Here is a 25955-nt window from a genome sequence, read left to right on the forward strand (position 1 = left end):
ATTATTTTTAACGTTATTTATATTTATTAGTATATTTAAACGAAATAATATTGTACTTACAAAATGTAATGCTCTAAATACAGTCTCGTTATCCTTGAAAGCTAAACATAGCTTTCAGTAAAATTAACCATGTTAAACATTTAACCTTTTTTTCAGACATTGCATATTGCAACAAGATCCATATCAATATGTATTAATGCAATGTTCACTCTTTAAATTATTCATTCTCGCCAAGTTTGCAAGATAATGTTGACAACCCATGTATAATGACAGCGAAACACTAAACATACGAAACAATCATATTGAAGATGGCGCCACTAGCTTTTTTGTTTCTATTATACTTGTATAAGATAAATCAAATAGAATCTTGATATGTCATATTGTTACTTTTTTGTATCTAACTTATAGATGACGCTTCATCTCAATTTTATCTTTTTAAACTACAGTAACTGTATACATATAGGTATTTCTATTTAAATGATCAAAAATTGTAAAAATAAATCTAGGGATCTATAAATTCTTGGATAAATAATAAATCGATAATTAATTTTTCTTCATTATATACATTTATTAATATTTTATAACCTATTTGTCAACACATTTATATCATCTTTCAAGAAATGCATCATCATTCAAGAAATGCATTCCAAACATTAATATTTAACAATATGTTTTAAATTATTTCTTAAAATATTGTCAACTAGATTTCTTTTAATACATTTTTTGAACATTTACTTGAAATATCAATTAAATACTGATTTTTACATATATGTAACTAAATGCATCTTTATACCCGTAATGCATGTAAAAGAGTAAGCTTACAGTTTGTTCTCCAACATCAAAGCTTGATTGCAGAAAGTAATGGTTAACTCACAAGGATTTTGATACCATGGTTCACCATCGATTTGTATGGCACATGATTTCAATAATTTCACCTAAATACGCATAACAAAGTATTTTGACTTATTAACTCTTCAATTAAACGAAATTAAATAATAAATATGTATAAATTATACTGTACTTTGACAACACTAGCTTGTCCCAATCGATGTGGTTGAGAATAACCAACTTGTAATTGAGCCATGTGAAAAGATGAGTAAAGAGCGCAAACCTCTAATTTTTTATCATCAATTTTTTGCACTCCTACTTCGTTTTGTCCACCTAATCAATTTTATGAGATTTGTTTAATAATGAAAAAGAGAGAACGCAAGCAAAAAAGTAGCTAAAGGAGGAGAACCTTCCAATCCTATATTCCAGAGGTCAACACCAGCAGCCCATGATGGAATGTTAAGTATAACTATGCTTTCTATGGAAGGTAAATCTACTCTTTCATCATTTAAATAAACTTCTAAATTCTTGTCAAGATTTTTGCATTCTCTTTCCATAACTTGTTGTGTACCAAAACATATATATAATAACTGTAAAAAGTACATAGCTATAAAATTCTTATCTATACACTTATAATAATCAAAAGTTTGCAATAAATTAAATATGATACCTTATTAAAAATTCTATGACTGAATAAATAAAAACGACTTTGCCTTGTGCGATGAAAATCTAATGTTACTTGAGCGTCCACTCCTACGCTTAGATAATTATACATAAAAAGATTTTGTTGCGATCCTGCAGATCCATTTTGTGGTTTAACTGTTACAGCCCATCTATATATAATAGACATTTAAAATAAAATAAATATAAAATGAACTCTTCGCATTATAAAATCATCGCTGATATATTTTTGTTTAATTCATGATCAGAGTTAAAAAATAAATTATAGTGCAAAGAGTTAAAATATATAATTAAAATATAATCACTCAAATCACCTATCAAAGTTGACCTTTTCAGCAAGTTGTATCTTTTGTAAAATTTCACTAGGATCTAAATTAGAATCATGCTCCTTGCCCCATCCCAATACTCTCGACAAATCATTTCCTGTTCCTAAAGGAAGTATTGCAACGGCTGGAACTGGCTAGATAAAATAATATTTTTTGAATTTTGACTGATTTATTATAAGTTTACTAAATTTACCTTTAATTGTAATTTATGAATAATATTAAGCAACCAAGCAATAGTTCCATCACCACCTGCAACAAGAACTGTACAGGGAGTATTTCCAAGTAGACGACACCACATAAATATTGCGGTTGGATCTTGCTCTGCTAAATCCATAACTTGTGCAGGATTTAATAATCCTCTAAACAATGATAAAATTTCTTCCCCATCATTATTACCAGATTTCCTGTTTCCTATAAAATAACATTATATATTACATATCTTTTATTTTATTCAATAAGATTAGTGACCAAACAATTTAGTACAAAGCAATAAGATGCAACAATACAAATGTTTATAACTACATTAGTTAGTTACCAACAACAATAAGAGGATTCCAACCATTCCAATCAGGTTTTATAACTGAATGCAGTACTAATTTGCGTCTCATTCTTCTGCGCTTACTTATAGCTTTTAAGCTTTGAGGTGGAATTATCATTAATCTAAATCTACCAAAGTCACATACCTACGATATAAAATTATTTAATGAGAAATTCGTGTTTAACAAAAAAATAAATAAATACAAAGATACATATTTGCAAATTCTACCTCAGATATTGAAAGTTTACAAGAATCATGAACACTTCTTTGACACCAACAACACCACCAATCCATAAGGCCGAGTTCTGTGTCACATTCTTCATTACAAATAGCACACATTGCTACTACTGGTAAATTACCTTTTATTTATCAGGAAATGAAAAATATTTATGATTATGATTATTATAAAGAAATACTCTTTAGTAGTGTCAGTAGCAACACAAATAATACTTTCTTATAATGAAAACAATTATACCTTTAATCCAATGGTGTAACAATTGTTCATCATTTTCCATAGTAATAGCTTTACAACGAAGTATTTTATTTGCTGTTTTGACACATCCAAGATCTGCACATACTCCACATGAATCACATAACAAACCATTGATATTTAATAATAAACTTTCACAAATACTGCAGTAATATGCCTACAATAGAAATCAAATTTTTAAGAAATATACACTTAAATATTTTCATTACTATTAAACAATTTTGTTGTGTAAAGTTGATTTATAATATAAATATTATATTATATTATATACCTTAGTTACTTTTCTTATGGGTTTCCAATTATGTTCTTGAGTAACATCTCTTATATGAATATATGTCTCTTCTGTAATACGTCTAAAAAAATTAATAACTAATACAAAAACTAACATAGTAGATAATGTTGGCAGTATAACAGTTTTAAATCCTTCTTCCCACATGTTTGTCCTGCGTAAATGTAATTCAATGTAAAATGAAAATTTAGAAATAATCTGAAACATAAATAACAATGCATTGTTAATAAATTGTCATCAATATTTACCTTTAAATAATATAACAGAAATTCTAATAATAAAAATAAAAATTACATACATCTATTAATTGTTAATTTCGGCACAACATTCATTAATCCGTGATTGACAACTTCATCGCATTTGAATCCTGTGCACTATTTGTTACATTGCATTCACAATTAAAAGAAATGTAATCTTTTCATTGCCAACATTTTATATTTCCAAAATGCGATATAAAATCATTAAATATATGCATTTCGAATCTTTGTTTCATTGGATATTGCGCCTTACAAAGTACACAGAAATGTCAATAATCTTTTTCAACACTAATTAACATTATATCATCTTTAGAATGTCACTGTTAAACCACTATTAGTTGATAAAACTAAAATTGTTTTACCATTGGCTGCAAAGGTGTTATCCAATGTTATCATCAAAATTATAAACCGTGCGGTTGGACATACGTTTATAGGTTATATATTTATATGCATTTTTACGAAGCACCATTGGTAGTTGCTTATGATTCGATCACATTAACTATAAATTCAATTGAACGTTTTAAAATAAAATAAACGTAATGTTTTATCTTTGATGTCTAATTATAATACAAGTTATAAATGGTCTAACGTCAAATAGATTTGTATAAGAAGAATGGAAATAATTTATACATGGATCAAGATTTGATGTTGAGTTTTAAAAATCTAACCTAACCATGGAGTATGTGGGTGAACTAATAACACTCGGTATTGATAGTATCATTTTTGGTATTTGTTTGAAACAGTATTTGTATTGCAAAAATGCTATTACTGCTGTAAAGGTAATTATTATTTACATTAAAATACATTTTAATCTTTTACATTTGAAATTACATTCATTATTATGTCAAAGTCATCTATATAGTTCTTTGTTGCAAAATCTATTTCTATAAACATAATTTAATTTGATATAAACTTACTTAAAATAATTTGTTATAGAAAGCAGATTTCTATGAAGTAGGTTCATCTTTGGAAGAAGCTGTAAGTAATTCTCCTGACAACAGAATAGGATACATTGCTGTCAGGGGTACAGTCAAGTCTTTGGGCAAACCACTGCATAGTATTAACAGAAAAGACATAACTGGAGTTTTACAAAAACTTAGTATCAAGGAACATGTGGTCGCCAGAACTACAGCAGGCTTTTGGTATAGTATTATTTAATTAGAGAGTAATCATATAAAACAATTAATAATATTGTATAAGATACTTTATTTTAATATGTATTATTTTTTACTCAAAGAAACTATAACAATTATATTATCTATTATATAGGTCCAACCAAGAACGCACAATGCAAAAGATATACAATACAATACCATTTGTCTTGCAAAATAGCCGGTATAAAGTAGAAGTTCATGATCCATTATCAGCAGATATTTTAGACATGGATGTAATTTCAGATTATTTTGAACCTAATGTATCTTCTTTCTCTGATCATTTATGGGGTTTTTTCACGGGTGAGTTTTATTATTTTTACTCATCTAATTTAAAGTATTAACAAATTTTGGTAATAATTAAATCTTACTTATAGGAGTACGTCAACGTGGTTTACAAAGTACAGAAGAAATGCTTCGTGAAGGTGTTGTTATAACAGGAATTGGAGAAATTTCATTAGTAAATAAACAAAATTCATTAATATTACAACCTCCAACCGATGGTTCTCCATTTTACTTAACAACTATGTCTATTACTTCCTTACTTAAAAGGCTAGATGAACGTAAAAGAACGTATAAGTAAGTTTCATTTTATATTTATTAATGAAACATGAATTAAAGTAATAATAAATGAAATAATATTTATCTTTTAGATGGTTGTGCTTCATATTTGGTGCAATTATAATATTACTTAGTGGTGTGGTAGCTCGACGTTTTTGGAAAACTAGACAAGAAAGAAGATCAGCTGAACAATTGAGAGAAAGTCTTGCAGAATCTCGTAGACAGAGACGACAATTCGTAAGAGATTCGGATCTTAGAGAAGATCAATTGTGTGTTGTTTGCCGATCAAATCCTCGAGAAATAATTTTATTACCATGTGGGCATGTCTGTTTATGCGAAGATTGTGCGAATGGTATTGTTGATCAATGTCCTATTTGTAGAGAAAAGATTGGCCAAAAAGCTGCCGCGTACATAGTTTGATTCTAATTCTAATGTAAGTACAGTAGAAATTCAATTAAAATTCACGATGAAACGAATTATAATGAATATTTGCATTGAAATATTTTTAAACAAATTGAAAATGACTAAAAAAAAAGAAAGATTAAAATAACAAACACGAATATAGATCTAAGTTTATTTCACTGGACTAATTTTCATGTAAATATAAAAAATCATTAGAAGAAAAGAAATATTATATAGTTAAATATCATATTTTTGTATAACAAAAGATTGTAATTACAGTGTATGTATTTATATTTAATAGGTATTATCATCTCTCTAATTATGATATGTTAATTAAGAGCAAGATTTTGATATTAATGGAGTTTAAACTTGCAAAATGGTAAATCTCAAGTTTTATTATGATATTCCAAATATTGGCTACTAGTCAAAAAAAAACTAATGCTAGCTACTGCAATACTCGATTTAATACAATTAAATAATATTTTAATGTAATATAATTTTTTGTTTAAAGAAGAATAACAATACTGATTTAGTTAGCTTATTTTTATTTAAAATCTTATATACAAAATTTTTGTATAGAAAGTAAAAGTCTCAAAACAATAACGTGAAAAGTGATAATAAAAAGTCAAGTGATAAAATGAAACAACAATTAATATTAAGAATAAATAATTGATATTATTTATTATGAAAATATTTATTCTTTGAAGAAGTGAAAATAAAAATACAATCATCACAAAACAGAGACCTGTAAATATATTATTGCATATTACATAAAAAAGAAAAAAACAAGTTAAAGACGTTCGCAAAAAATAATTTCAAATATCTGAAAAAAGTAAAAAAATAACACTTAAATAATGATAAAAAGTGTAGCAAACATTGATACAGAAGTTAACTTCGAAATATCTCATACCTATTTACCTCTACCTTTATCGCTCTCTTATCATACACTCATCATTTAGCTACCGTATATATATATATATCATTTTTCTCTATTTTAATGATATAACCCAATTTATAACAGCAGATAGATAAATATAAAATACACCTTGCTAACGTACGAACATAACTTCTTCATAGTGTACAACAAATGAATTGCAAAATAGTGCGAAATATCATTTTACGCGTTCTCATATTTTTCTTCCCCAAAAAACATTACATAAAAAAACAAAACTGATAAAGAGAAATAGAATAAATTATTAGCAATTAGTGACAAACAATTTCTACAATTTATTGCTAGTGTTTAAACTGGTTCTTAATGTCTTCTTAAAAAGAAAGAAAGAAAAAGAAACAAATGAATATAAAAGAAAAACAATGTAAAAAGCCCGCGCTAAAGAAAGAGAAAGAAAAAAAGATAGAATCAAACGTAGCCATGCAATTTCTTTCGCAATTTCCATCATCTATTTTTCGATCATTCTTAATTTTACTATACTAACTGGCGTATTCATTTTCACGTCGCAAGGCGGACCCACGCAATGCTTTACGACGATCGTGGCATCGTTTTTGAGGCGTTACATTCCTGACGCGCCTACTCGTTCCTTGCCGTTCCGAAGGCAAGCTTCGAGGCATCATACAAGCAAGAAGACTACTATACAACATGACTCTGTGTAGGAGAGAGAAGAGAAGAGAGCTTTTGCAGAGTTTCTCTACCTCCTACCGAAGCAACACAACTATACAGCAGGATTGTAGAACCCTCCTGCTGCTGCCTTGTTGCTTGGGTTTTCTGTGTGCAGAAAACGTTTCGTTCGGCTTGCAAGATTGTCTTTCTTTTCTTTCTCTTTCTCTTCCTCAGCATGTGAGCGAGCGAACGAGCATGCTGTAGGTACCTAGTATATCTTACATGTATATTATATACATTCATACAAATGTATACGTGTGTATATAGCAATGTACATATGTTAAAACTTATATGTGTCCCCTTTAGAGATGTATCTACATGAATACATATATTGTATACATATATATATATATATATATATATATATATATATATATATATATATATATATGTATGAACGTGCGCACATAGTGCTTGGCGCGCCTGCAGACAGCGACCACCTTATTTATCGTCCTCGTTCTTTTCCTCTCTCGAAGCTGCTGATTCTCCCCGACCCCTCACTTTACCGCCCGCCATCTTCTATCTTTCTCTTTTCTTCTTTCTTGAAAACCCCCGCCACTGCAACAAGAATCACGCGAGCCACCACGATCAACCGAAAATACGCGTATCGCGCTGTTGTCGGTTCACGAAATTCCAAAGAGAGATAGAGAAAGAGAGAGAAACTTTCAATCCTTTTTTTCAAGGAGACTTTTTGCTATAAAAACTTGAGGGAAAATATTTACAGTAAACCGGTACTATATGTTACAAGAGAAATACAAAAAAGATAGAGAGAAAAAGAAAAAATATATATAAAGAGATAAAAATAGAATTTTATTTATAAATACATTACAAATGATAAATGAGAAGGGTAAATTGAGAGAAAAAGATTATATATATATGTTGGACTTCCGCTTGGATCTTCTTTTCCTCGTTCTGAACATTTTCTTCAGTACTCTCATATCATCACCACACATATACACCATACACAGATACGTTTAACTTGAGACGGGGATTATGTTGTCACGGGAGAGCAGAAAATGTTATATACAGCAAATACATACACATATACTGTATATATATGCATAGAGACACAAGTAAACAGGTAAAGGCGCGAGGAGCTCATTACGATGCACCTCTCGATGTCGCGACGTTTTCGAAGATCGTCGATGCGATCGCATTTGTCGAAGGGAGACGGCCCCTCAGTATATACAGGTTTCTTTCTAAAAAGAAAAAAAAAATGAAAAGTAAGAAGGTACTTTTGAATCTACACGAACGCATCTTTCTTCAAGCGGGGAGAACTTACTTACAGGTATATATATATACATATATATATACATGATGCATATTTAAACGTTACATTCCCTTTTTTTCATCCACCGCACATCATGTCATATCTTCCGCATTATCATTGACGATAAAATTTTTAATTGGATAAAAACTAATTAAATGCTGATAAATTTAATTTCAATAATTTTCTTGCCCCGTTTGTAAATGAATTATTTAACCATCAGGTATGGTAGTAGTAGTAGTAATAGTATATAATATTAAAGAAAATAAGAATAATATATTATAATTTTTAATTTGTATCATATAATCGAATTATTTTCTTTTTTATTTTCATTCATTTTTCAAAACACAGTTAACACATTCGCTGCCGGCATATTTTTTCCTTTTTTAATACTGAGTATCGGCAAAAATAATGAATTATTTAAATTTATATTTAAATAATAAAATATAATAATATATAATAAAATATAATTATTTAAATATTATATATTATTATAAATATTATATACTAAGTATATAAATATTAAATATTATATATTTAAATTAATATTATATATTAAAAATTAAATATTATATATTTTATTATTATTATTATTATTATTATTATTATTATTATTATTATTATTATTATTATTATTATTATTATTAATTGGCATTAGGAACTCGGAAGTTCATTGCCGCAAATACCAAATCTCGCCATGGTTCCCGTCCATAAGCGCAAAATACCATATATTTATATTATAAAATTTACATAAATATATAAATTTATTTTTATAAAACTTTCAAAATTTAAAATAACGTGAATCACGTCAGCGGCAACTAGGAATAGAACTTGAAAAGACGTGAATTTACGTCAGCGGTCGCGAATGTGTTAATAATTTTTGACAGAATAAACAAATATTACAATTTTGTTTTTAATTATTATTCTATATGTACGGTTTTTAAATGTATTCGAATTATTGGCAGATTCAATTAATATTATACTAAAATTTATGTGATCCTAAAAGCAATCATCATTTCTACCTGGAAAATATACGAAAAGAACTTTCCGTGGTTCAATATATATGTTGTACGGATAAGAATTATCGTATTACCATTTACCATACATATCTCTACATATATACTTATATTTATCTGTATATTTATATATGTAAATATATAACACAAAAAAAGTTATGATCGCTTACTTAACACTAAACCTACAGCAACAATGTGTGGTAAAATGGCTGCATATTTCACATGTAATTTTGTAAAAAAAAATGCATTGAAAACGCATGAGAAATATACAATTAATTACATTAATTTTTTTAAATAAAAGAAAATATAATATATTCAATATTTGAACCGCTAAAATCTCATTCTGCATGAAGATACATATATTGGGTTGGCAAGAAAGTAATTTCGGTTTTCTAGTGTGAAATAAAACTCAATTGTTTCTAAATTAACAGTTGTAAATAAAATTACACGGAAAACCTAAAAGTGTCAACTACCAAATCTTAAAAGAAAAAAATTCTAATATTAACAGAAAAAATAACGAAACAAACATCTATCTATTGGTGCAAGTTGAAATTACTTTCTTGCCAACCCAATATATACATACATTTTGTTAAAAGCGGTCATTTGACCACTCAAGATAGAAATAGGTATCGGTATAGGCTTAGTGTTAAAAAAAAATTATTTAAAAAATTACGAACTTATGTCGTAATAAAATGTAATATTATCCATCGTATGTCTTAACAGCATATAAGATCCGCCATGGATAAAAAGTTCTTTTAAAAGAACATTTACTCGTTCGACTCTCATTATTATCCTTCTTCTTATCCTTGTGTACACCTTGTGTTGGTATCGTAGTTGATAAACATAGTTGTAATAGTAGTAATAGTTTAGGATTATGTAGTTGTGGCATATGTTGATTTCGGAATCCTGACGACATCTTTACCTGACAGTATTAGAAAATTCAACTGCAATCCAATGCTGCCCGGTAAGATGTGAACAGATACTCCGTACGATGACACCTTTTATCCAAGGACATTCACTGGGGACACCAACCACCACCCGGTTTAGTCGTCGTGGTTCGCCTTAGCCCTTACACATTTCGCTCGATCACAACCCGTCCTCGTCGTCGTTCATTCACCTGCGTAAATACTCGTCTTTACTTTCTTTGCCATCAGGTTTTCCAATTTCGTTTTTTTTTTATTTTATTATCCTTATCAACGACGAATCGTCGCCATTTATTTCTTTTTCGTTCTCTCGGTTTTGTTTTATTTCTTCATATCCAGTTCTTTTTATTTTCTGTAAAAATAAAATATGTAAATATAAATATGTGTGTTAAGGATTGTAGATAGAAAAATTAGAGAAAGAAGGATGTAAAAATAAAAAGAAATGATATTGACGTAGTATATTGGCGTAGTATAATGGCGTAGTATAATGGAGTAATATAATGGCGTAGTATATATATTATATATATTATATATATAAAATAAAATATATAAAATAAAATATATAAAAATATAAATATATAAATATAAATATAAATATAAATATAAATATAAATATAAATATAAATATGTGGGTTAGGGATTGTAGATAGACAAATTAGAGAAAGAAGGATGTAAAAACAAAAATAAATGATATTGTATGAAGAGAATTTGTTTTTAAAAGTTTCGAAGGTACGAGTTGAAAAACAGTCGTGAGCAATCTGAATATAATGGCGTATATAACTTCATATATATATATATATATATACTATAGAATTATTTTTATACTCGCGTTGATAGATACGAGCATTCGTTTTCTCTCTCTCTCTCTCTCTCTCTCTTTCTCTCGATACCGATTATCTTTTGCAAAGTTCATGACTAGAACGATAACCCGATGCTTTTAATACTTTCAAGACTTCGTACTTTAGATCGTTGGACGCAATAGATTATAAGCAAGAAGACACGCGCGTCTGTGGTTTTTTGTTTTTTTGTTTTTTTCATTAATCGTAGATAAGAATGGCGTGAGAGTTAAAAAAAAAGTTAGGTTAAGTTAGATTCTAATGGAAACAAAAAAAAATTTGCTAATTTTTAAGGGGTCACCACTATAGCATCACCCTGCATATCTTGTAACCATTTTTTTTTGAATGATTTTTTTAAATAATAATAATAATAAAAAAACTTCATGGTTCTCAAAATGTTTTAACAAATGGCGTCGATAATATTCTACAAAAGTTCGTTGTAGAAATGAACTAAACTTGCTCTATGTCCTTTTATTACCTTCTATGGTCAATTTACTACAACGATTCACTTTTTATGGAATATATTGTAACAAGAAAAAAAAATAGCAAAAAAGAAAAGAAAAACCTAAAACATAAAAATAACCTTAGAGTTAAGTTTGTACATAACGAGTTCTTGTTAGTTGTATATACCTTTTATATACGTCGAATCAAGTTGAATCATGTTTTCAATATGGCAAAACGACGGTTAGGTTGGTACCTTTATAACGAGAGATATCTATCACGTAAGTGACAAGAGGACCTTGTCATAATCCCTGGAGAGAAGGACAAGCAAAAAGATATAGAAAAAAAGATTTTCAAAATTTTAGGTTAAGTTTCGTTTCTTTAGAAAACTTTCGTTTCAATTCTCATTTTAATATTGTATAAATTAAAATATTATCATTCTATTATTTATAAAAATTATATTTTATAAATAAAATATATAAATAATAATAATATATATAAAGAATATATTTAAATAATATATTATATTAATATATTATATTATTATATATATATATATCACAAATTTATCAAATAATATAATAAAAAAATATATATATATATATGAAATATTAATATTAATATTTATATTATTATTATTAATTATTATCTTATTATTATTATTTATTATTATTTATTATTTTATAAATTTTATATTTATTATTTTAAAAAGAAGTTATTATATATATATAATAAGAAAATATTATATTTATATATATATATATATATATATAATAAGAAAATATTATATTTATATATATATATATATATATATATATATATATATAATAACTTCATTTTGTTTTCAAATTCGACACGTGTCAAATGTCGTACGACCAATCGTTATTATTCATCCCCTCCATCCACCCTTTTCCTTTACCGATTCACCATTACCACTCGGTTTATTTTCGTTGCACGTTACTAACGTCGTGTATCTATATAGAATGAAAGCGTGACAAAGAAAAAAAAACAAAAAAGAATAAATGTATTTTAATTTTAAATTAAAGGGAGAAGGGGAAAGGGAAGTAGAAGTGGTGAGAGAGTGAAGGTAGAGAGTAAAGGTGATGATCTCAAGTGATTTGCATACTTAAATGATTCCTACTGTATAATATATATATTTATTATTTATTATTGAATTATTGTCTTAAGATCGTTACTTAAGGTACTTGAAATACGAAGGACAAATCAAGTAGTGTATATTATTTATGAACAAACGCATATTTATATAAACTCTATCATAATCATTTTTTGTCTTTCTCGCACTCTTGCATTAATATAGAAACAACAAATACATATTACTTATTCAACTAACCAACAACAACACAACAGCAACAACAACAAAAATGCGAACAGACTGCTTAATGAAAATCCTACTTGTATTATTTCTTCACCTTGTAATCCTCATTGTCATCGTATAAGAATATTAAGATGCATTAACGATTCATAGTTATTAGATATGCAAACACAGTGCAATATGTTTTCCATAACGTGAATACGCATTTTATTATTTAACATAAGTAGTAACACTCTAACTTGTATACTTATGTGCAACGTAATCAAATAGTATATATATATATACTATATATATATATAATAGTAATAATATATATATATATATATATATATATATATATATACTATTATAATACTATTTATATGTATATTACTATATATAATATTACTATATAAATATATATAGTAATTTAATAGTATATATGTAATATATGTATACTATTTATTATTATATTTACTATTTAATATATACTATTATATTATATTATATTATTTTACATAATATATATATATATATATTATTATGTAATATATTACCCCATGTATATATACATATAACGCGTAAGTTTATGAAAAAAAAGAAATCTTTTTACAAAACAATTTCGATTAATTTTATTTTTACTGTATTGATATCATTGTGGTTATATAACAACAACAAAATAACAATAAAAAAAAAGACATAAATAATTATTATTCATAAAGTCATACGTCATACATGTAAAGAAAAACGATCTATGAGATCATTTTTTTTAAATCCGTGTAAAATAATATTTTTTCAAAATAAACAAAAATGAATATCATTTATTATAAATGATATTTATCAATGCTATTAAAATATTATTTATGTATAAACATAAAAAAAAGAAAAGAAAACGAAACTTTTATTTATTAAATACAAAATAATATTGAAGAACTCAACGATAAAATGAAATCAATCCCCGTTTTGTGAACCGTTCGAAAACTAACCCGTTACCAAAATAAGAAAAGGAAAGAAAAGTAAAAAAAAATAAAAACAAAAATATAAACCGACTAATCCGAGAAATAATATTTCAGAAAAGATTTCAAATGATATTTATATGCTACTAACAACAACAACACAACACAATACGATCTTCCAAAAATGTTTCCCATAGAAAAATTTTATGGCCGTTAAGAATTCAACAAAATTAAAGGTGGAATGGGTTCGTCGATTTAAAAGAAGACCAGCTGTGAAACCTTCCCCCTCCTCTACCCTTCCTTCCTAAGCGGATTTTGGTGGATAGTCAAGTCATTAATTAAAAAAAAAAAAACATAAAATGAATTCTCAAGAAGAAACTCGATTCACCATCTACTTAAGTCATGGTGGTGCTACTGAAATATTATTTGGTTAAAAACATGTGTGTGTGTGTGTTGTTTTATTTATTGTATAAAAAAAAGAAAGAGTTATTTTGTTCTATAGAACATATAGAAACATATATATATATATCTATGTTTCTATTCTCCTATTTCCCTTTTTTCTATTTCTATTTTTATTTCTTTATTCAGACTTGACAATTCCAAGTTTTATCCACCAACCGGCGGCTTCCGTTTACACGTAGAGTTATTATCGTTGCTATTGACGCTGGGGATCAGTAAACTGCAGATCCTAAAATATCTTCGTATCTGCTAGAGGGTTAAGAAGTAGTATGTATATATACATATATGTGTGTGTGTGTGTGTATGTAAGTAGGTACCTGCAAGTCTAAGGTCGTTTGCCGTCTTTTCTTGGGTTCTTTTTTTTCTCTTCCCCCATTCCTACCTCCTACCCCTACCCTTGATCTTTTATCTTTTTTATTTTCAGTCGATAAATAACGTTATGAATCTTTTTTTCTTCTTCTTCTTCTTCTTCTTCTTCTTCTTCTTCTTCTTTATTTCTTCCTTTTAACGAAGCAGACGTGTGTCGAAAGTCAACCGTGTGGAATATAAAACAGGTGTGAGAAGGGAATCCTTTCTTTTATACTTCATGATAGTTACAGAACTTAGCGAAATTTTTCACATTCCTAACGAGTCTCAATGCAACTTCTTCTTCTTCAACAAGTATATTGAGAGTGAAATAGCAAATGCTATAACGGGTAAGTTGAAAAATAAATAAATGAATAAAAAAATAAATAATTCTAATTATAGGTAAACGTGAATAGAAAGAATTTAACACTTTGACTGCTATGTTGGTCACGGTTTCTTCTGAGATACCACAGTGGTGTCATTGGAGACTAAAGTGTATGAAATTTTAAGAATTGTAAAAAAATTAAATGAAAATTGAAAGTTAGTGTATTAGAATAAGACCGATATATAGAAGATACTTATATTATTTTATTATATTACTTAGTATTATTTTATTTTATTTATAAATACTTAGTATTATTTTATTATATATATTTAATATTATTCTATTATACTTATATTTCTTATACTAAGAAATAAAAATTGCCCTACTGAATAATTACAATTTTTTATTAACATCAATTTATTATTATTTTGCAATTATATTCTTTGAATAATAAAAATAATACCATGGCGTCCTAGGCAAATATGATTTCAACATGGCAGTCGAAGGGTTAACGAGTTTTAGGATAATTCGTGAACATTCCTCCTCTCCTGCTGATATTTAAATCTTTCATACAAGAATTTTACTACGTTAATCAGAAAAATGGCTCCTAATTCTTATTCTTATTTATATTTTCTCTTATTATTTTTATCTCCGAGATCCTGTTACTCTCGCGTGACTACTAACCATCGAAATTTGTATTCATTAATGTTTGTTCAACCGATGAACAGAATTTTACTTAGTAAATGCAATATGTGTGTGAGTGTGTTAAGACTGAGTTTACTTAACGTGAAAAGCAGTACTAACGCGTTGCAATTAGGCGATAACGATGCTTAGGCTCTCTCTCTCTCCTAGGTCTTCGTCAGTTCATATGTTTATTTATAAATGTTTAATGGCCGGAACACTTAATTGAGTCATTCGTTTTGTCGAGAAGGCACATACCACGGGAGCTTCTTTAGATGAAATGTATCTGTGAGTCTAAGAAGGCAACTAAATCAAAAGAAGAAGAAGAAGATAGAAAGAGAGAGATAGAGAGAAAGATAAGAAGTAGATAAAAAGAGATAGATAGATATCATTCAATTTTAAATTTATCTATGTATTCCACTTCCCCCTATTGTTTTTTGTTTCATTTTACTTTAAAATAGTTAACATGCAATATTGATTACAACATTGATCTAATTTGACTGTTTTAGAGTAAAATGTTGAATTGGTAGAACCCCACATACATAAAAGTTTGATTTTCTTTTGAATTGGTTTTATGGTTAATCGATTATTGATGTTATAGATAGTTTTTTATCTTATTTATATAACTCCTAATCCTAAATTTATATAATTAATATATATATAATTATTTTATATAACCCTATAACCCCTTTTTTATTTTATCTTTTTTTTTCAAAACTCCGTCGGTAATAATGTCAATGCTAACCCCTAACCCTAAATTTATATAATTAATATTTAAAATTATATAATTAATTTATATAACCCTATAACCCCTTTTCTTATATTTTTATTTTTCCAAAATTCTGTCGATAACAATGTCGATACTTCTACCCTTTTTTACTTTGAGAAAACCGTAAAACTTATGGTTATGGTATAGTATGGTACTTCTTCTTCTTCTTCTTTTTGTGAACATATTTCTTCACCTCGTAAAATGTATTTTCAAAGTAAAGATTGAACTTTTCGAAATTTCAATTCGAATCGAAACGAGGAGACAGACCCACGACCTCTTTTTTTATTTTTTTTTATTTCGCGTAGCTTCGAAACCGTCCTCGAAATGAGTTTGCACGTCCTTCTTCTTCTTCTTCTTCTTCTTCTCTTGTAAGTTTCAACGTAACCGGTTTTGCGAAGCGAACTCTCCTCTCATCGAGGTTCTTCTTCTTCTTCTTCTCTTCGATATTGGTAGAAAAATTTGTTTGAGAAAATGTTTCCAGAGAAACGACGACGATGACCGTCGTCGTCTTCGAAGAGAAACGCGTATCCTCCCAACTCCCCTCACTCCTCCACCTCCTCCTCATGGATACGAAGAAAAAAAAAGAAAAAAAGAAGAAGAAAAATGTTCAAGCAAAACGATTTTACCTATAAAATATTATCGGTGGGACGCAATTTCTCTCTATCATAGAAAGAGAGAAAGAGAGAGATAGAGAGAGATGATGATGATGATCGTAAATTTAAACGAGAAGAGATCCTAATTATCGAACGAAGCGGTGCGAATTAAAAGAGCAACAAGAAAACTGGAATGAATTATTGAGCGTAATAGAGGGGGAAAAAGAAGAAGAAGAAAACGAAAGAGGAGGAGAGGAAGAGAGAGAGAGAGAGAAAGAGAAAAGATCCTCCAATGAACGTTGAAAATCGTTTTATACGACTACTAATAATGATGAAGGAAACTGAGTTGAAATCAATGAGGTTAGAACAAGATAGAAAAAGAATTCTTCGATCGTTTTGTATTATACTAGTAAAACGATCCCCCACCACCACTACTTTTCATTTCCCCTACTCCTCACTCTCGTTTTATATACAGGATCTGCAATTTCTTTTTAATCTTTGAAACTTAACAGTCCTTATAAATGGAAATGGATGAATAAATATAAATAAATAGAGAAGAGTGAGAAAGAAAAATAAAAAAGAAGTAGAAGAAAAAGAAGTTTAGTAAAATAAAATATAGTAAAATAAAAGTTCATTTCCCGAGTAAGTTGGTTTCATCGATTCTTTTTCACGTTCGTTATCATACGATTATACTCGTTACGTATCAACATCTCCGCCTTTATGCAAATCGGCAAAGACTAATATCCATAACGAGGCTTAATCTGCTCTCCAAAGATGGCCGGCGTATCTCAGACCTCCTTTCACGGGAAAAGATACTCGTACTGGCACCCGGTGTCGCGTCGCGTCGCGTCCCGTCCCGTCTCGTTTCGTTTCGTTTCGTTTCGTTTTGTTTCGTCTCACCCTTTTTTTCTTCCTTCTTATTCGTGGAAAAAGGACAAAAAAAGTTTGAAGTCCCCGACAACGACGACGAATAATCGTCGAAAATTCGCTGCTTGTAAAGGAACCCTAAACTCACGACCAATGACTAACTTAAAATCACTTGCATTGTGTTCCCGCGAACTTAAAAAAAAAGGGAATGAAAAATATTATTGTAATAGATATTTTCTATACACCCCCCACCCTTTCTTTTAACATTTTTACTTCCACCTATTCTACTCGAAATACGAAACAGAGTATTGGGTTGGTAACTAAGTCATTGAGGATTTTGTTTTACACCTCATTCAGTTTTTTGATAGCAAAGATCAGAAATTTTATGAACATGACATTATAATTTATACTTATAAACCAAAGTTTATATTTTTTTAAGCAAAAATTTGGAATTTTCATTCAATCCGCAATCACTTAATTGCCAACCCAATATAAATTTGAAGTAGTAGTGGTGTAGTGTCTATAGTCACGGAAGTGGGACTCTCTCGTTCGTTTTTATTTTTTTTTTGCGAACGAACTCTGATTTATAAGAGAGACTCTTCTTCGTTAATGGGTTAACGGTTTTCCTCCTCTTCTACCCTTCATCCCATGACTCTATAATCGAAGAATTTAAATACGTTTTTAGAACAGAGTTCATGTTCATCTTCATCGTCATCGTAAGACAAACTTGAGTATAAGGAAGATGAAATATTATTGCGATATATTTTCACGCCATATTTTAATAACGTCATTCTCTTCTAACGCATAAACTTGCGTGCATAGTTATTCAGTTCTTGCTTGCGAACGTGTCCAATAGAACGCTCCCGCGACCTTAGTAAAATTAAATCTAAACTTATTACGTTCTCCCGTAACTTCCATCCGTTTCTCAAAGAGAGAGAGAGAGAGAGAGAGAGAGAGAGAGATAACTTGCCATACTATAGGGTTGGCAAGTAAATGATATCGGATTTTGTCGATAGGTGGCTTTTTAACACTAAATATACCACCATTTTCAATATATTTATTTCTACCACACTAGTCAAAATGACTGGTGTATAAAAAAAAAGAGTTTTGAGAGTCTTCCAGTCTTTATTTACTCTTAAAAAAATAACAAAAAATGTTGAACAATAATAATTTTAATAGATAAATGGATTTATAGATATTTTTAAATAACAAAACGCTTAATTATTTACAGAAATCAAATGTTACATGAAGTTGAAATTTGGAATTTGACCAGTCAAAATGACTAGTGTTAAAATCAGCAATGACTCTTAGTTGCTAACTTAATAAATAAATTTTTAATTATTTTTTTCTTCTTCCCTCCTCCCACCCTCACTAATTTTCGATAGTTTCCTACATACAAATATTAATGATAAAATTAATACACAACATGCTTGATTTGGTTGCTATGCCGATGAAACAGATAAAAGATAAAAGATAAGAAATAGAAAAATAAAAAAACTAAAGAAAAAATAAATATAAATAACGATGAAGATAGTATAAAGTCGTCACAGTAAGTTTTTAGGAATAAAATAATCGAAGGACGAAACGTTTTTTGTTTTATACAACCCTGTTTTACTAAATGGATGCTATCTCTCTTGAGTATCTTCAGAATAAAACGGATTCTCGTTGGTAGTCAAAAAGGTATATATTATATTATATTTACTTGAAATCCTTTCGTCCATTGTGCTTCATTTTTATTTTGTATTTTTTGGATTTATCAAAGAAGAAAATAATACACTTTTTGATAAAATGCAGCGAGGTTTGGTTGGCAAGCAAGGGAAGACATTTGCAATGCAAAATACAAGAGTGAAATATGAAATTAAGTTTTTTTGTTACAAAGAAAAAAAAATCAGTATCTAGGTATGTTAAGGTCTAGCAAACAAGACAAACAACCTGAATCATCGTGTGGCAAACGTTTTAATATTCTTTTCTTAGCGCCAGCAACAAGCAGGTTGTGAAATAGATCGAAAGAACTTGCGTAGGATGAGGAATGCGCATCTAGTGTTTTAACGAAACGATCAAATTGTATGGATTGGTTACATGTAACCAACCATGTTCTTATTGTTAATATAGTATTCGACAAAAATATCTTGCAGCTGTGTTTCCTCCTCCTCCTATCGAAAAAGAGATAAATCTACCTCTTTGTATCTTTGGAAAATTTTCTTACATTTTACTGGATAGGAAGAGAAAGGTGGGGGTAGGGGAAGAAGAGAAACATATAGGTAAATGCGAATCGTAAATATACATTCATCGTCAAGCTATGACTTTTCAAGAGTTCATTGAGAGATAACGAGCGAACGAAAGAGATGTTACTATGTACCTATATATACATGTATATATATGTTGTATATCCGATGCAGCAAAACGTAAAGAAGCCTTTCTTGTTCGTTTGTTCAAAGTTCAAAGGCATGATAGAGAGAGAGAGAGAGAGAGAGAGAGAGAGAGAGAGAGAGAGAGAGAGAGAGAGAGAGAGAAGACATGCATCGATACAGCAACGACGCAAAAGAAGAAAATTGAGCGGAACCCGTCTTGCGTCTGCCCCAAACCTTCCACCAATGCGACCGCCAGTTATTTCCTGATGTGTCGAGAAGGAGAACACGTTCCGTGTGTGTTACCCATCTATATATCCGATGGCCTTCTCTCTCTATCTTTCTCTCTCTTTCTATACGTCCGAGGATGTCTGAAACGCAGAATAAGATAAGGCAGGGCTCCTCTTTTTCAACATTTCGTGTTGTAATTCTTTACTTGGTTGAATGGATTTTAAAATAAACCTATCCTCATCGCGTTCGCGATCATCAAGAGATTATAGACATGAAAAAGAGAAAAACGAAAAGTTAGCTAGCTAGCTAGGCTAGTTTGCGCACATTCCAATGTCGGGGGCTTGTTAATTTATTGCTCGCTATATATATATATATATATAAAACATAATACTTGTATAACGTATATATACATATATTTATGCAAATGTCGAGTGAACCATCAATCCTTTTGGAAAATGCCGAGGTTTCTTGGGCACGCGAGCAATCTTCCACCCATCCTACCTTTTAAACCTTGTTCGATTTTTCTCGGTTTTTATTTCTTGCAGTTACGCTCGTTACGCGCGCAGGTCTTTTTTTCTATGGTTCGTATGAACGCGCGCAAACGTACGCACGCATTGCACGCACGCATGCGGGCGCCATGCAACGGCGTGGCGCGCATCCGCGCGCGCTTTGCGGGTCGCAAGTGAACGATGACGATGACGACGACGACGAGGAGGAGAGCGTTGATCGTCTGCAATCGGGTGATGTCGTTTGAGGGGTGGAGTACGGGGGACAACGAACCATGCCGAACGCGCACGATAAATTTCGAATGCCCGGTTCCCGCTCTCCCTTGGTGTCCCACGACCTTCCTCTCTTTCCCGCCACCAACGGGTAAGCCACATCGACACGAACTTTCACGCGCAAGAGCCACGCTTCGCGCCACGCTGCCGCCGCATCGTCGTCGTCGTCGACGTCCTCGTCCTCGTCCTCGGATTCATCGTCATCGTCAGTTCAGTAAAGAAGAAGAGGAGGATGCGTACAAAGTCCAATAATAGCTACCAACCAATTTGACTACCATCGAATAGCAAGCAAGCGAACAAACGGGCGCGCGCGTGTGTGCCCACCGTTCTGCTTGTGAGAATAAGGTATCATGAGAGCGAAATGGCTCATGGAACGAGAAACGGAGTGTGCGAAGGAGAAAGAGAGGGATAAGAACGGAACACCGTTTGCGAGCGCCAAATATGGCGTGACGAGAAAAGCGAGGCTACTACCTCAGAAAACCACCACCGTGCATGCAAGTGAAAAAGAGAGACAGAGATAAATAGAAAAAGAAAAACAGCAAATAAGAGAGAGAGAGAGAGACGGAATTCAATTTGATCGAGCACGCGGAGAAACGTATGGCCGGTCGCAACGACCAAAACGAACCAATGGGCGTGTCCGCCGCAGCGACGACACCCGCCCATATACCCGTCTTGTGTCGTTTCGTGTTGGTTCCCTTCACGTTAACCCGTCCGATAGCTGCCATTACGTTGGTAGATATTGCAAAAAAAGAATTTAAAAAAAGTAAGCGCGAACGGGTTGCTATAGAAAAAAAGAAAAGTAAAAATGAGAGCAGAGATACAAAAAAAAATTAATAAATAAACGCGTCAAGGTAGAAAACCGGAAAGCTTTTTTTTCCATCAATCCTTTACCCTTACCCTTACCCTTACTCATACCCATCCCTATCCTATCTCCTTTTTCCTTTTCTTTTTATTCCCATCCTACCTTCTTGGTCGCTTAGCGACTATCGGAAGTACAATGCTCTCAGAAGCGAGGCGGACACGTGGCGTCCATGTTCAAATCGCGCGGGTTACATAATGTTCCAATTCGAACTATTAGGGGGTATTATTATATTTAGTCGTTATCAGGAACGAGGAAATTTTTGTTGAATGTCTTGCATTTTATTAAAATAAGGAACGCACGAATTTGCCAGTCGCCGGACGAAGGGGGCGGTAAAATCCGGTTTGAACGGATACTGAGCGGATGCGCTTGGAGGGTAAAGACCGTTAATGTATTATAAGATATTAGATATTACAAGTATATTATTACAAATAATATTATTTTGTTGCTTACCCATAATTGGCTTCCAATTAAAATGAAAATACATCACCATACCCGCAGTATCTCTCGATCGATGATCTTCAAAAGTATTCTCAGGGTATGGGGCAAGATAGGAAATGATCCGCGAAAACGATTAACGTGAACAGCCATTTAAAAAGATATATATATAAAAGGGCGTTTAAATATGAGAAGGAGAATCTTTTCCATAGATAGTTACACACAATTCGAGACTTCCTACCATATTTGGTGTGGCCGACAAGTGCTCGCGATGTTCACTGAGAAACTTGCGGGAGAGAAAGAAGGAACATACCCCTAATTCGCACGGCTCAAAAACCGCACTGTCAGCCGGAAGCGTGGACATGATCGAGGAGAAAAAGGACGAGGTAGAAGGGGAAAGGGTTAAAGACAAGAAGGGTGGGGAGAGAGAATGGGTGGTAAGACGAAGAAGAGAAGGGAGAAGGAGTAAAGAAGTTAAGTAGAAGATGGTGATTCTGGGTGGTAGTGGGATGGTTGTGGTGGTAATAGTGGAGGTGGTGGTGTTGGTGGGGTGGTCGTCCGAGGTAAGGTGCTAGAGAAGAGAAAGGAGGGAGAGAACGCACGCGCGCGAGTTCTATACGTGCAAACAAGATAAAATGAAAAAGAGAAAAAAAAAGTTCAGAGAGAGAGAGAGAGGGACGAAGGACGGGGGGGAAAAAGTTGCATGAGTACGAAGGTCGATTTTCTTCCTCTCTCGATGTAACAACACTTACGTGACAAGAAGGTCCGTCATGGAAATATATGGACGAGGTCGACCGGATTCCCAAATGGTAGAAGAACATGACAAATTTTTTAAAACGTATTTCAAAAAAAAAGGTTGTTCTCGAAAATTAAAAAACTAAAAAAAAAAAGAAATTAATCAACAGTTACATCTACCGCGTTAATATTAATAGAAAAAAAAATGCAAAAGAAAATGAAACACGATGTAATCTAAACGAACAATCTCGTTACATTTTATAATATGAATTTGAAAAAAAAAAGAAGAAGAACAGGTTGGATGTGAAAATGCACACGCGAACAGAACCAACCCGATAAAAGGAACGATGTGAACTGAACTGCGTGGAAATTACCGGGGAGATTCTGGTTGAGTCGCCGTTGCTGCGCGCGTTGCAGTCACGAATAGCCAATCGGGTTAGCGATAAGCCGATAAGATTGATAGTGGTGGGTAGAACGGGTTAAGTGGGGATATTATTCGCGTTGCCCTGGTGCCGAAGAGCAACGGGTTACCGCGTTCCTTAGACTTGTTCGCAACGTGGAGGGAGTTGGTAAAGTTCATCGAGGGGGGATAACGTTCTCTTGCGACGACCGCAGCAACGCGAGTAGGGCGCGATCATGAAATACAGAAAGAAAGAGAGAAAGAGAGAGATAGAAAGTGGGCGTAAACGACGAGGACGAAACCGACGATGGTGCAGGTGGCGAGATCGGACGATGACTGCGTCCTCCACGCAGCGGCATCACCGACGCAGTAATTAATCGGAATAACTCCTCGCTTTACCGTTAATTGTCCCTCTATTAAGGTTTAACGGTCGATGGAGGGAAAACGAATCGTCTCGTAAAACGTATTTCCGGTACGAACCATGTCATCGAAGCCTCACGCACGTACGAAGAAAAATTTCTCGGATCGCGATACCAAAAAGGCAGACAGCCAACCAGTCAGCCACGCGAACCGAGAGACTCATTTCGCATTGATCGTGTCGTGCACGAAACCAAGACGTGTTGTCGACACCACCCCTCTTGTCCGATCCCCTCTCCCCATCCTAACCTTCCACCCTTTTTTTAGCGCCACCGCTTGAAATTCCACACAAGAGATCTTTAGTATGACGATTGATGATCACAGAACGATAAAATGCGCAAATTGCTCTTCACCGAGAAATTATTTCATTTTATTTATTTTTAGATACTAACACACGTTTTGTAATTATTCGATATTCACGAAATCTCGTAAGATGTAAATTATAAATAAGTATTAACGTGACTATTGTTAAAAAAAATACTCATTATATATAATTTAATTTATTGATACAAGAAGTTTCATTTAATTCTATTCAATAAATCAAAACTTATGATTATTTTCTTATACATTCATTTAATTGATACTAGATGTTTCTTTTTTTTAATAAATAGAAAAAAGATAATGTTCGTGTCAAAAGGATTAAACAAAAAAAAAGATAATTTTACAACGTTTAATCAAATGTTTCAATTAATTTTATAAAATCTTTTAATAAGATAATTCAAAAATAATTTTCATGTCCATGAATACGATCCTTTAGATTGGAAAAATCGTAAACGAATTTGAATTAGTATTATCATCATTTACTCACCAGATGGCGTTACGAAGTAGGAACATTTACCTTTCTCTATTCTTACTTATTCTATGTTATATTTTCGTAGTAAATGTTGCAAAATTATGCAAAACTACAAAAAAAATAGCATTAACAAATATTATTAGCTAAAGATACACATTACAAAAGTAATATGATTTTCATATACGAATATTAAAATCATGTTTTTCATTTATTTAAAAATTAATTGGGAAAACAATAGAAGCATTTTTTACTTACCTGCGAATGAATGTAAAAATAGTAAAATATGAAAAAAATAGATAATACAGGTAATGTTTACTTTACTATATACATGCATACAAAAAATAGATAAAAAGATGTTGGAAAAAAAACGTGCAACCGAGGTCAGAGAATGCAGGTAGCAAAGCATAAAGTAATACATTCTAAGATACTACTTTATTGACTCTGAATATTGAAAAGTTACTTAGACCAAAACTATATCGTACACAGAATGTCTTTAAGAAAATGGAATACTGATTGAATATATTTAAAAGTCAAATCAGGGAGTTAATGAAGAAATAGATAAAATTTAACACTAGATATACCACTATTTTCAGTATACTTATTTCTATCACACTAGTCAAAATGACTAGTGTATAAAAAAATGCTTTTTGAGACTTCCAGTCTTTATTTACTCTTAAAAAATAACAAAAAATGTTTAACAATAATAATTTTAATGGATAAATGGATTTATAGACATTTTTAAATAACAAAACGTTTAATTATTTACAGAAATCAAATGTTACATGAAGTAGAAATTTTCAATTGAAATGGCCCGAGCAGTCAAAACGTCTGTTCTGGTTTATCTAGCGTTAAAAAAAGAAATAACGGAATGAACTTGTTGATTATTTGTTTTTACAAAAATACATTTTTATATTGAATTTTTTAATTATTATTTCTAAATAAATTCATCTCTTAAAATTCATTCTAATATAAATTATTGTTGATGTATAAAATAGTATATTTATACTATTTATACATGCGTTCAATA

At 30.9% G+C, this 25955-nt stretch overlaps 2 protein-coding genes and 1 long non-coding RNA gene across 5 annotated transcripts; 1 reads left to right on the forward strand and 2 right to left on the reverse strand.

Moving 5' to 3' along the window:
- Positions 1–139: 139 nt before the first annotated feature.
- Dgkepsilon (diacylglycerol kinase epsilon) lies at positions 140–3590 on the reverse strand. Of its 2 annotated transcripts, XM_015324187.2 has the most exons (12): positions 3451–3590; positions 3135–3350; positions 2849–3020; positions 2602–2732; positions 2371–2518; positions 2029–2246; positions 1824–1969; positions 1499–1661; positions 1238–1418; positions 1022–1161; positions 823–935; positions 140–280 (listed from the first exon to the last, which is right to left on the reverse strand). In XM_015324187.2, the coding sequence occupies exons 2-12, from the start codon at positions 3297–3299 to the stop codon at positions 184–186; spliced, it is 1674 nt and encodes a 557-aa protein (XP_015179673.1). In that variant the 5' UTR covers positions 3300–3350; positions 3451–3590; the 3' UTR covers positions 140–183. The 2 variants fall into 2 exon arrangements, with proteins under 2 accessions (XP_015179673.1, XP_089033142.1); XM_089177016.1 differs by lacking the exon at positions 140–280 and having other exon boundaries at positions 544–935.
- Positions 3591–4046: 456 nt separating this feature from the next.
- On the forward strand, positions 4047–9062 carry Mul1 (mitochondrial E3 ubiquitin protein ligase 1). 2 transcript variants are annotated; one of them, XM_015324199.2, is made up of 6 exons: positions 4047–4188; positions 4346–4551; positions 4679–4863; positions 4938–5139; positions 5214–5554; positions 5825–9062. In XM_015324199.2, exons 1-5 carry the CDS (start codon positions 4084–4086, stop codon positions 5539–5541), a joined length of 1026 nt encoding a protein of 341 aa, XP_015179685.2. In that variant the 5' UTR covers positions 4047–4083; the 3' UTR covers positions 5542–5554; positions 5825–9062. The 2 variants fall into 2 exon arrangements, with proteins under 2 accessions (XP_015179685.2, XP_089033143.1); XM_089177017.1 differs by lacking the exon at positions 5825–9062 and having other exon boundaries at positions 5214–5660.
- LOC149031056 (uncharacterized) lies at positions 7928–25707 on the reverse strand. Its single transcript, XR_016178117.1, has 3 exons — positions 25184–25707; positions 22599–25037; positions 7928–10696 (listed from the first exon to the last, which is right to left on the reverse strand). It is a non-coding gene; the product is annotated as an uncharacterized LOC149031056 (long non-coding RNA).
- Positions 25708–25955: the final 248 nt, after the last annotated feature.

The sequence above is a fragment of the Polistes dominula genome, unplaced genomic scaffold, assembly GCF_049000335.1.
Source record: "Polistes dominula isolate Pdom_NZ unplaced genomic scaffold, Pdom_raw_medaka contig_12, whole genome shotgun sequence".
Lineage (NCBI taxonomy): Eukaryota > Metazoa > Arthropoda > Insecta > Hymenoptera > Vespidae > Polistes > Polistes dominula.

What these genes read in the sequence shown, in the direction of transcription:
- Dgkepsilon (XM_015324187.2), bottom strand. Translation starts at nt 3,299, where the DNA reads ATGTGGGAAGAAGGATTTAAAACTGTTATACTGCCAACATTATCTACT. An exon ending in GTAAACTTTCAATATCTGAG is followed by an intron (nt 2,519 to 2,601) that starts GTAGAATTTGCA and finishes TTTATATCGTAG; the next exon opens with GTATGTGACTTTGGTAGATT. An exon ending in CTGGAATATAGGATTGGAAG is followed by an intron (nt 1,162 to 1,237) that starts GTTCTCCTCCTT and finishes AAAATTGATTAG; the next exon opens with GTGGACAAAACGAAGTAGGA.
- Mul1 (XM_015324199.2), top strand. Translation starts at nt 4,084, where the DNA reads ATGGAGTATGTGGGTGAACTAATAACACTCGGTATTGATAGTATCATT. An exon ending in TTTATGGGGTTTTTTCACGG is followed by an intron (nt 4,864 to 4,937) that starts GTGAGTTTTATT and finishes TCTTACTTATAG; the next exon opens with GAGTACGTCAACGTGGTTTA. An exon ending in GAACGTAAAAGAACGTATAA is followed by an intron (nt 5,140 to 5,213) that starts GTAAGTTTCATT and finishes TTTATCTTTTAG; the next exon opens with ATGGTTGTGCTTCATATTTG.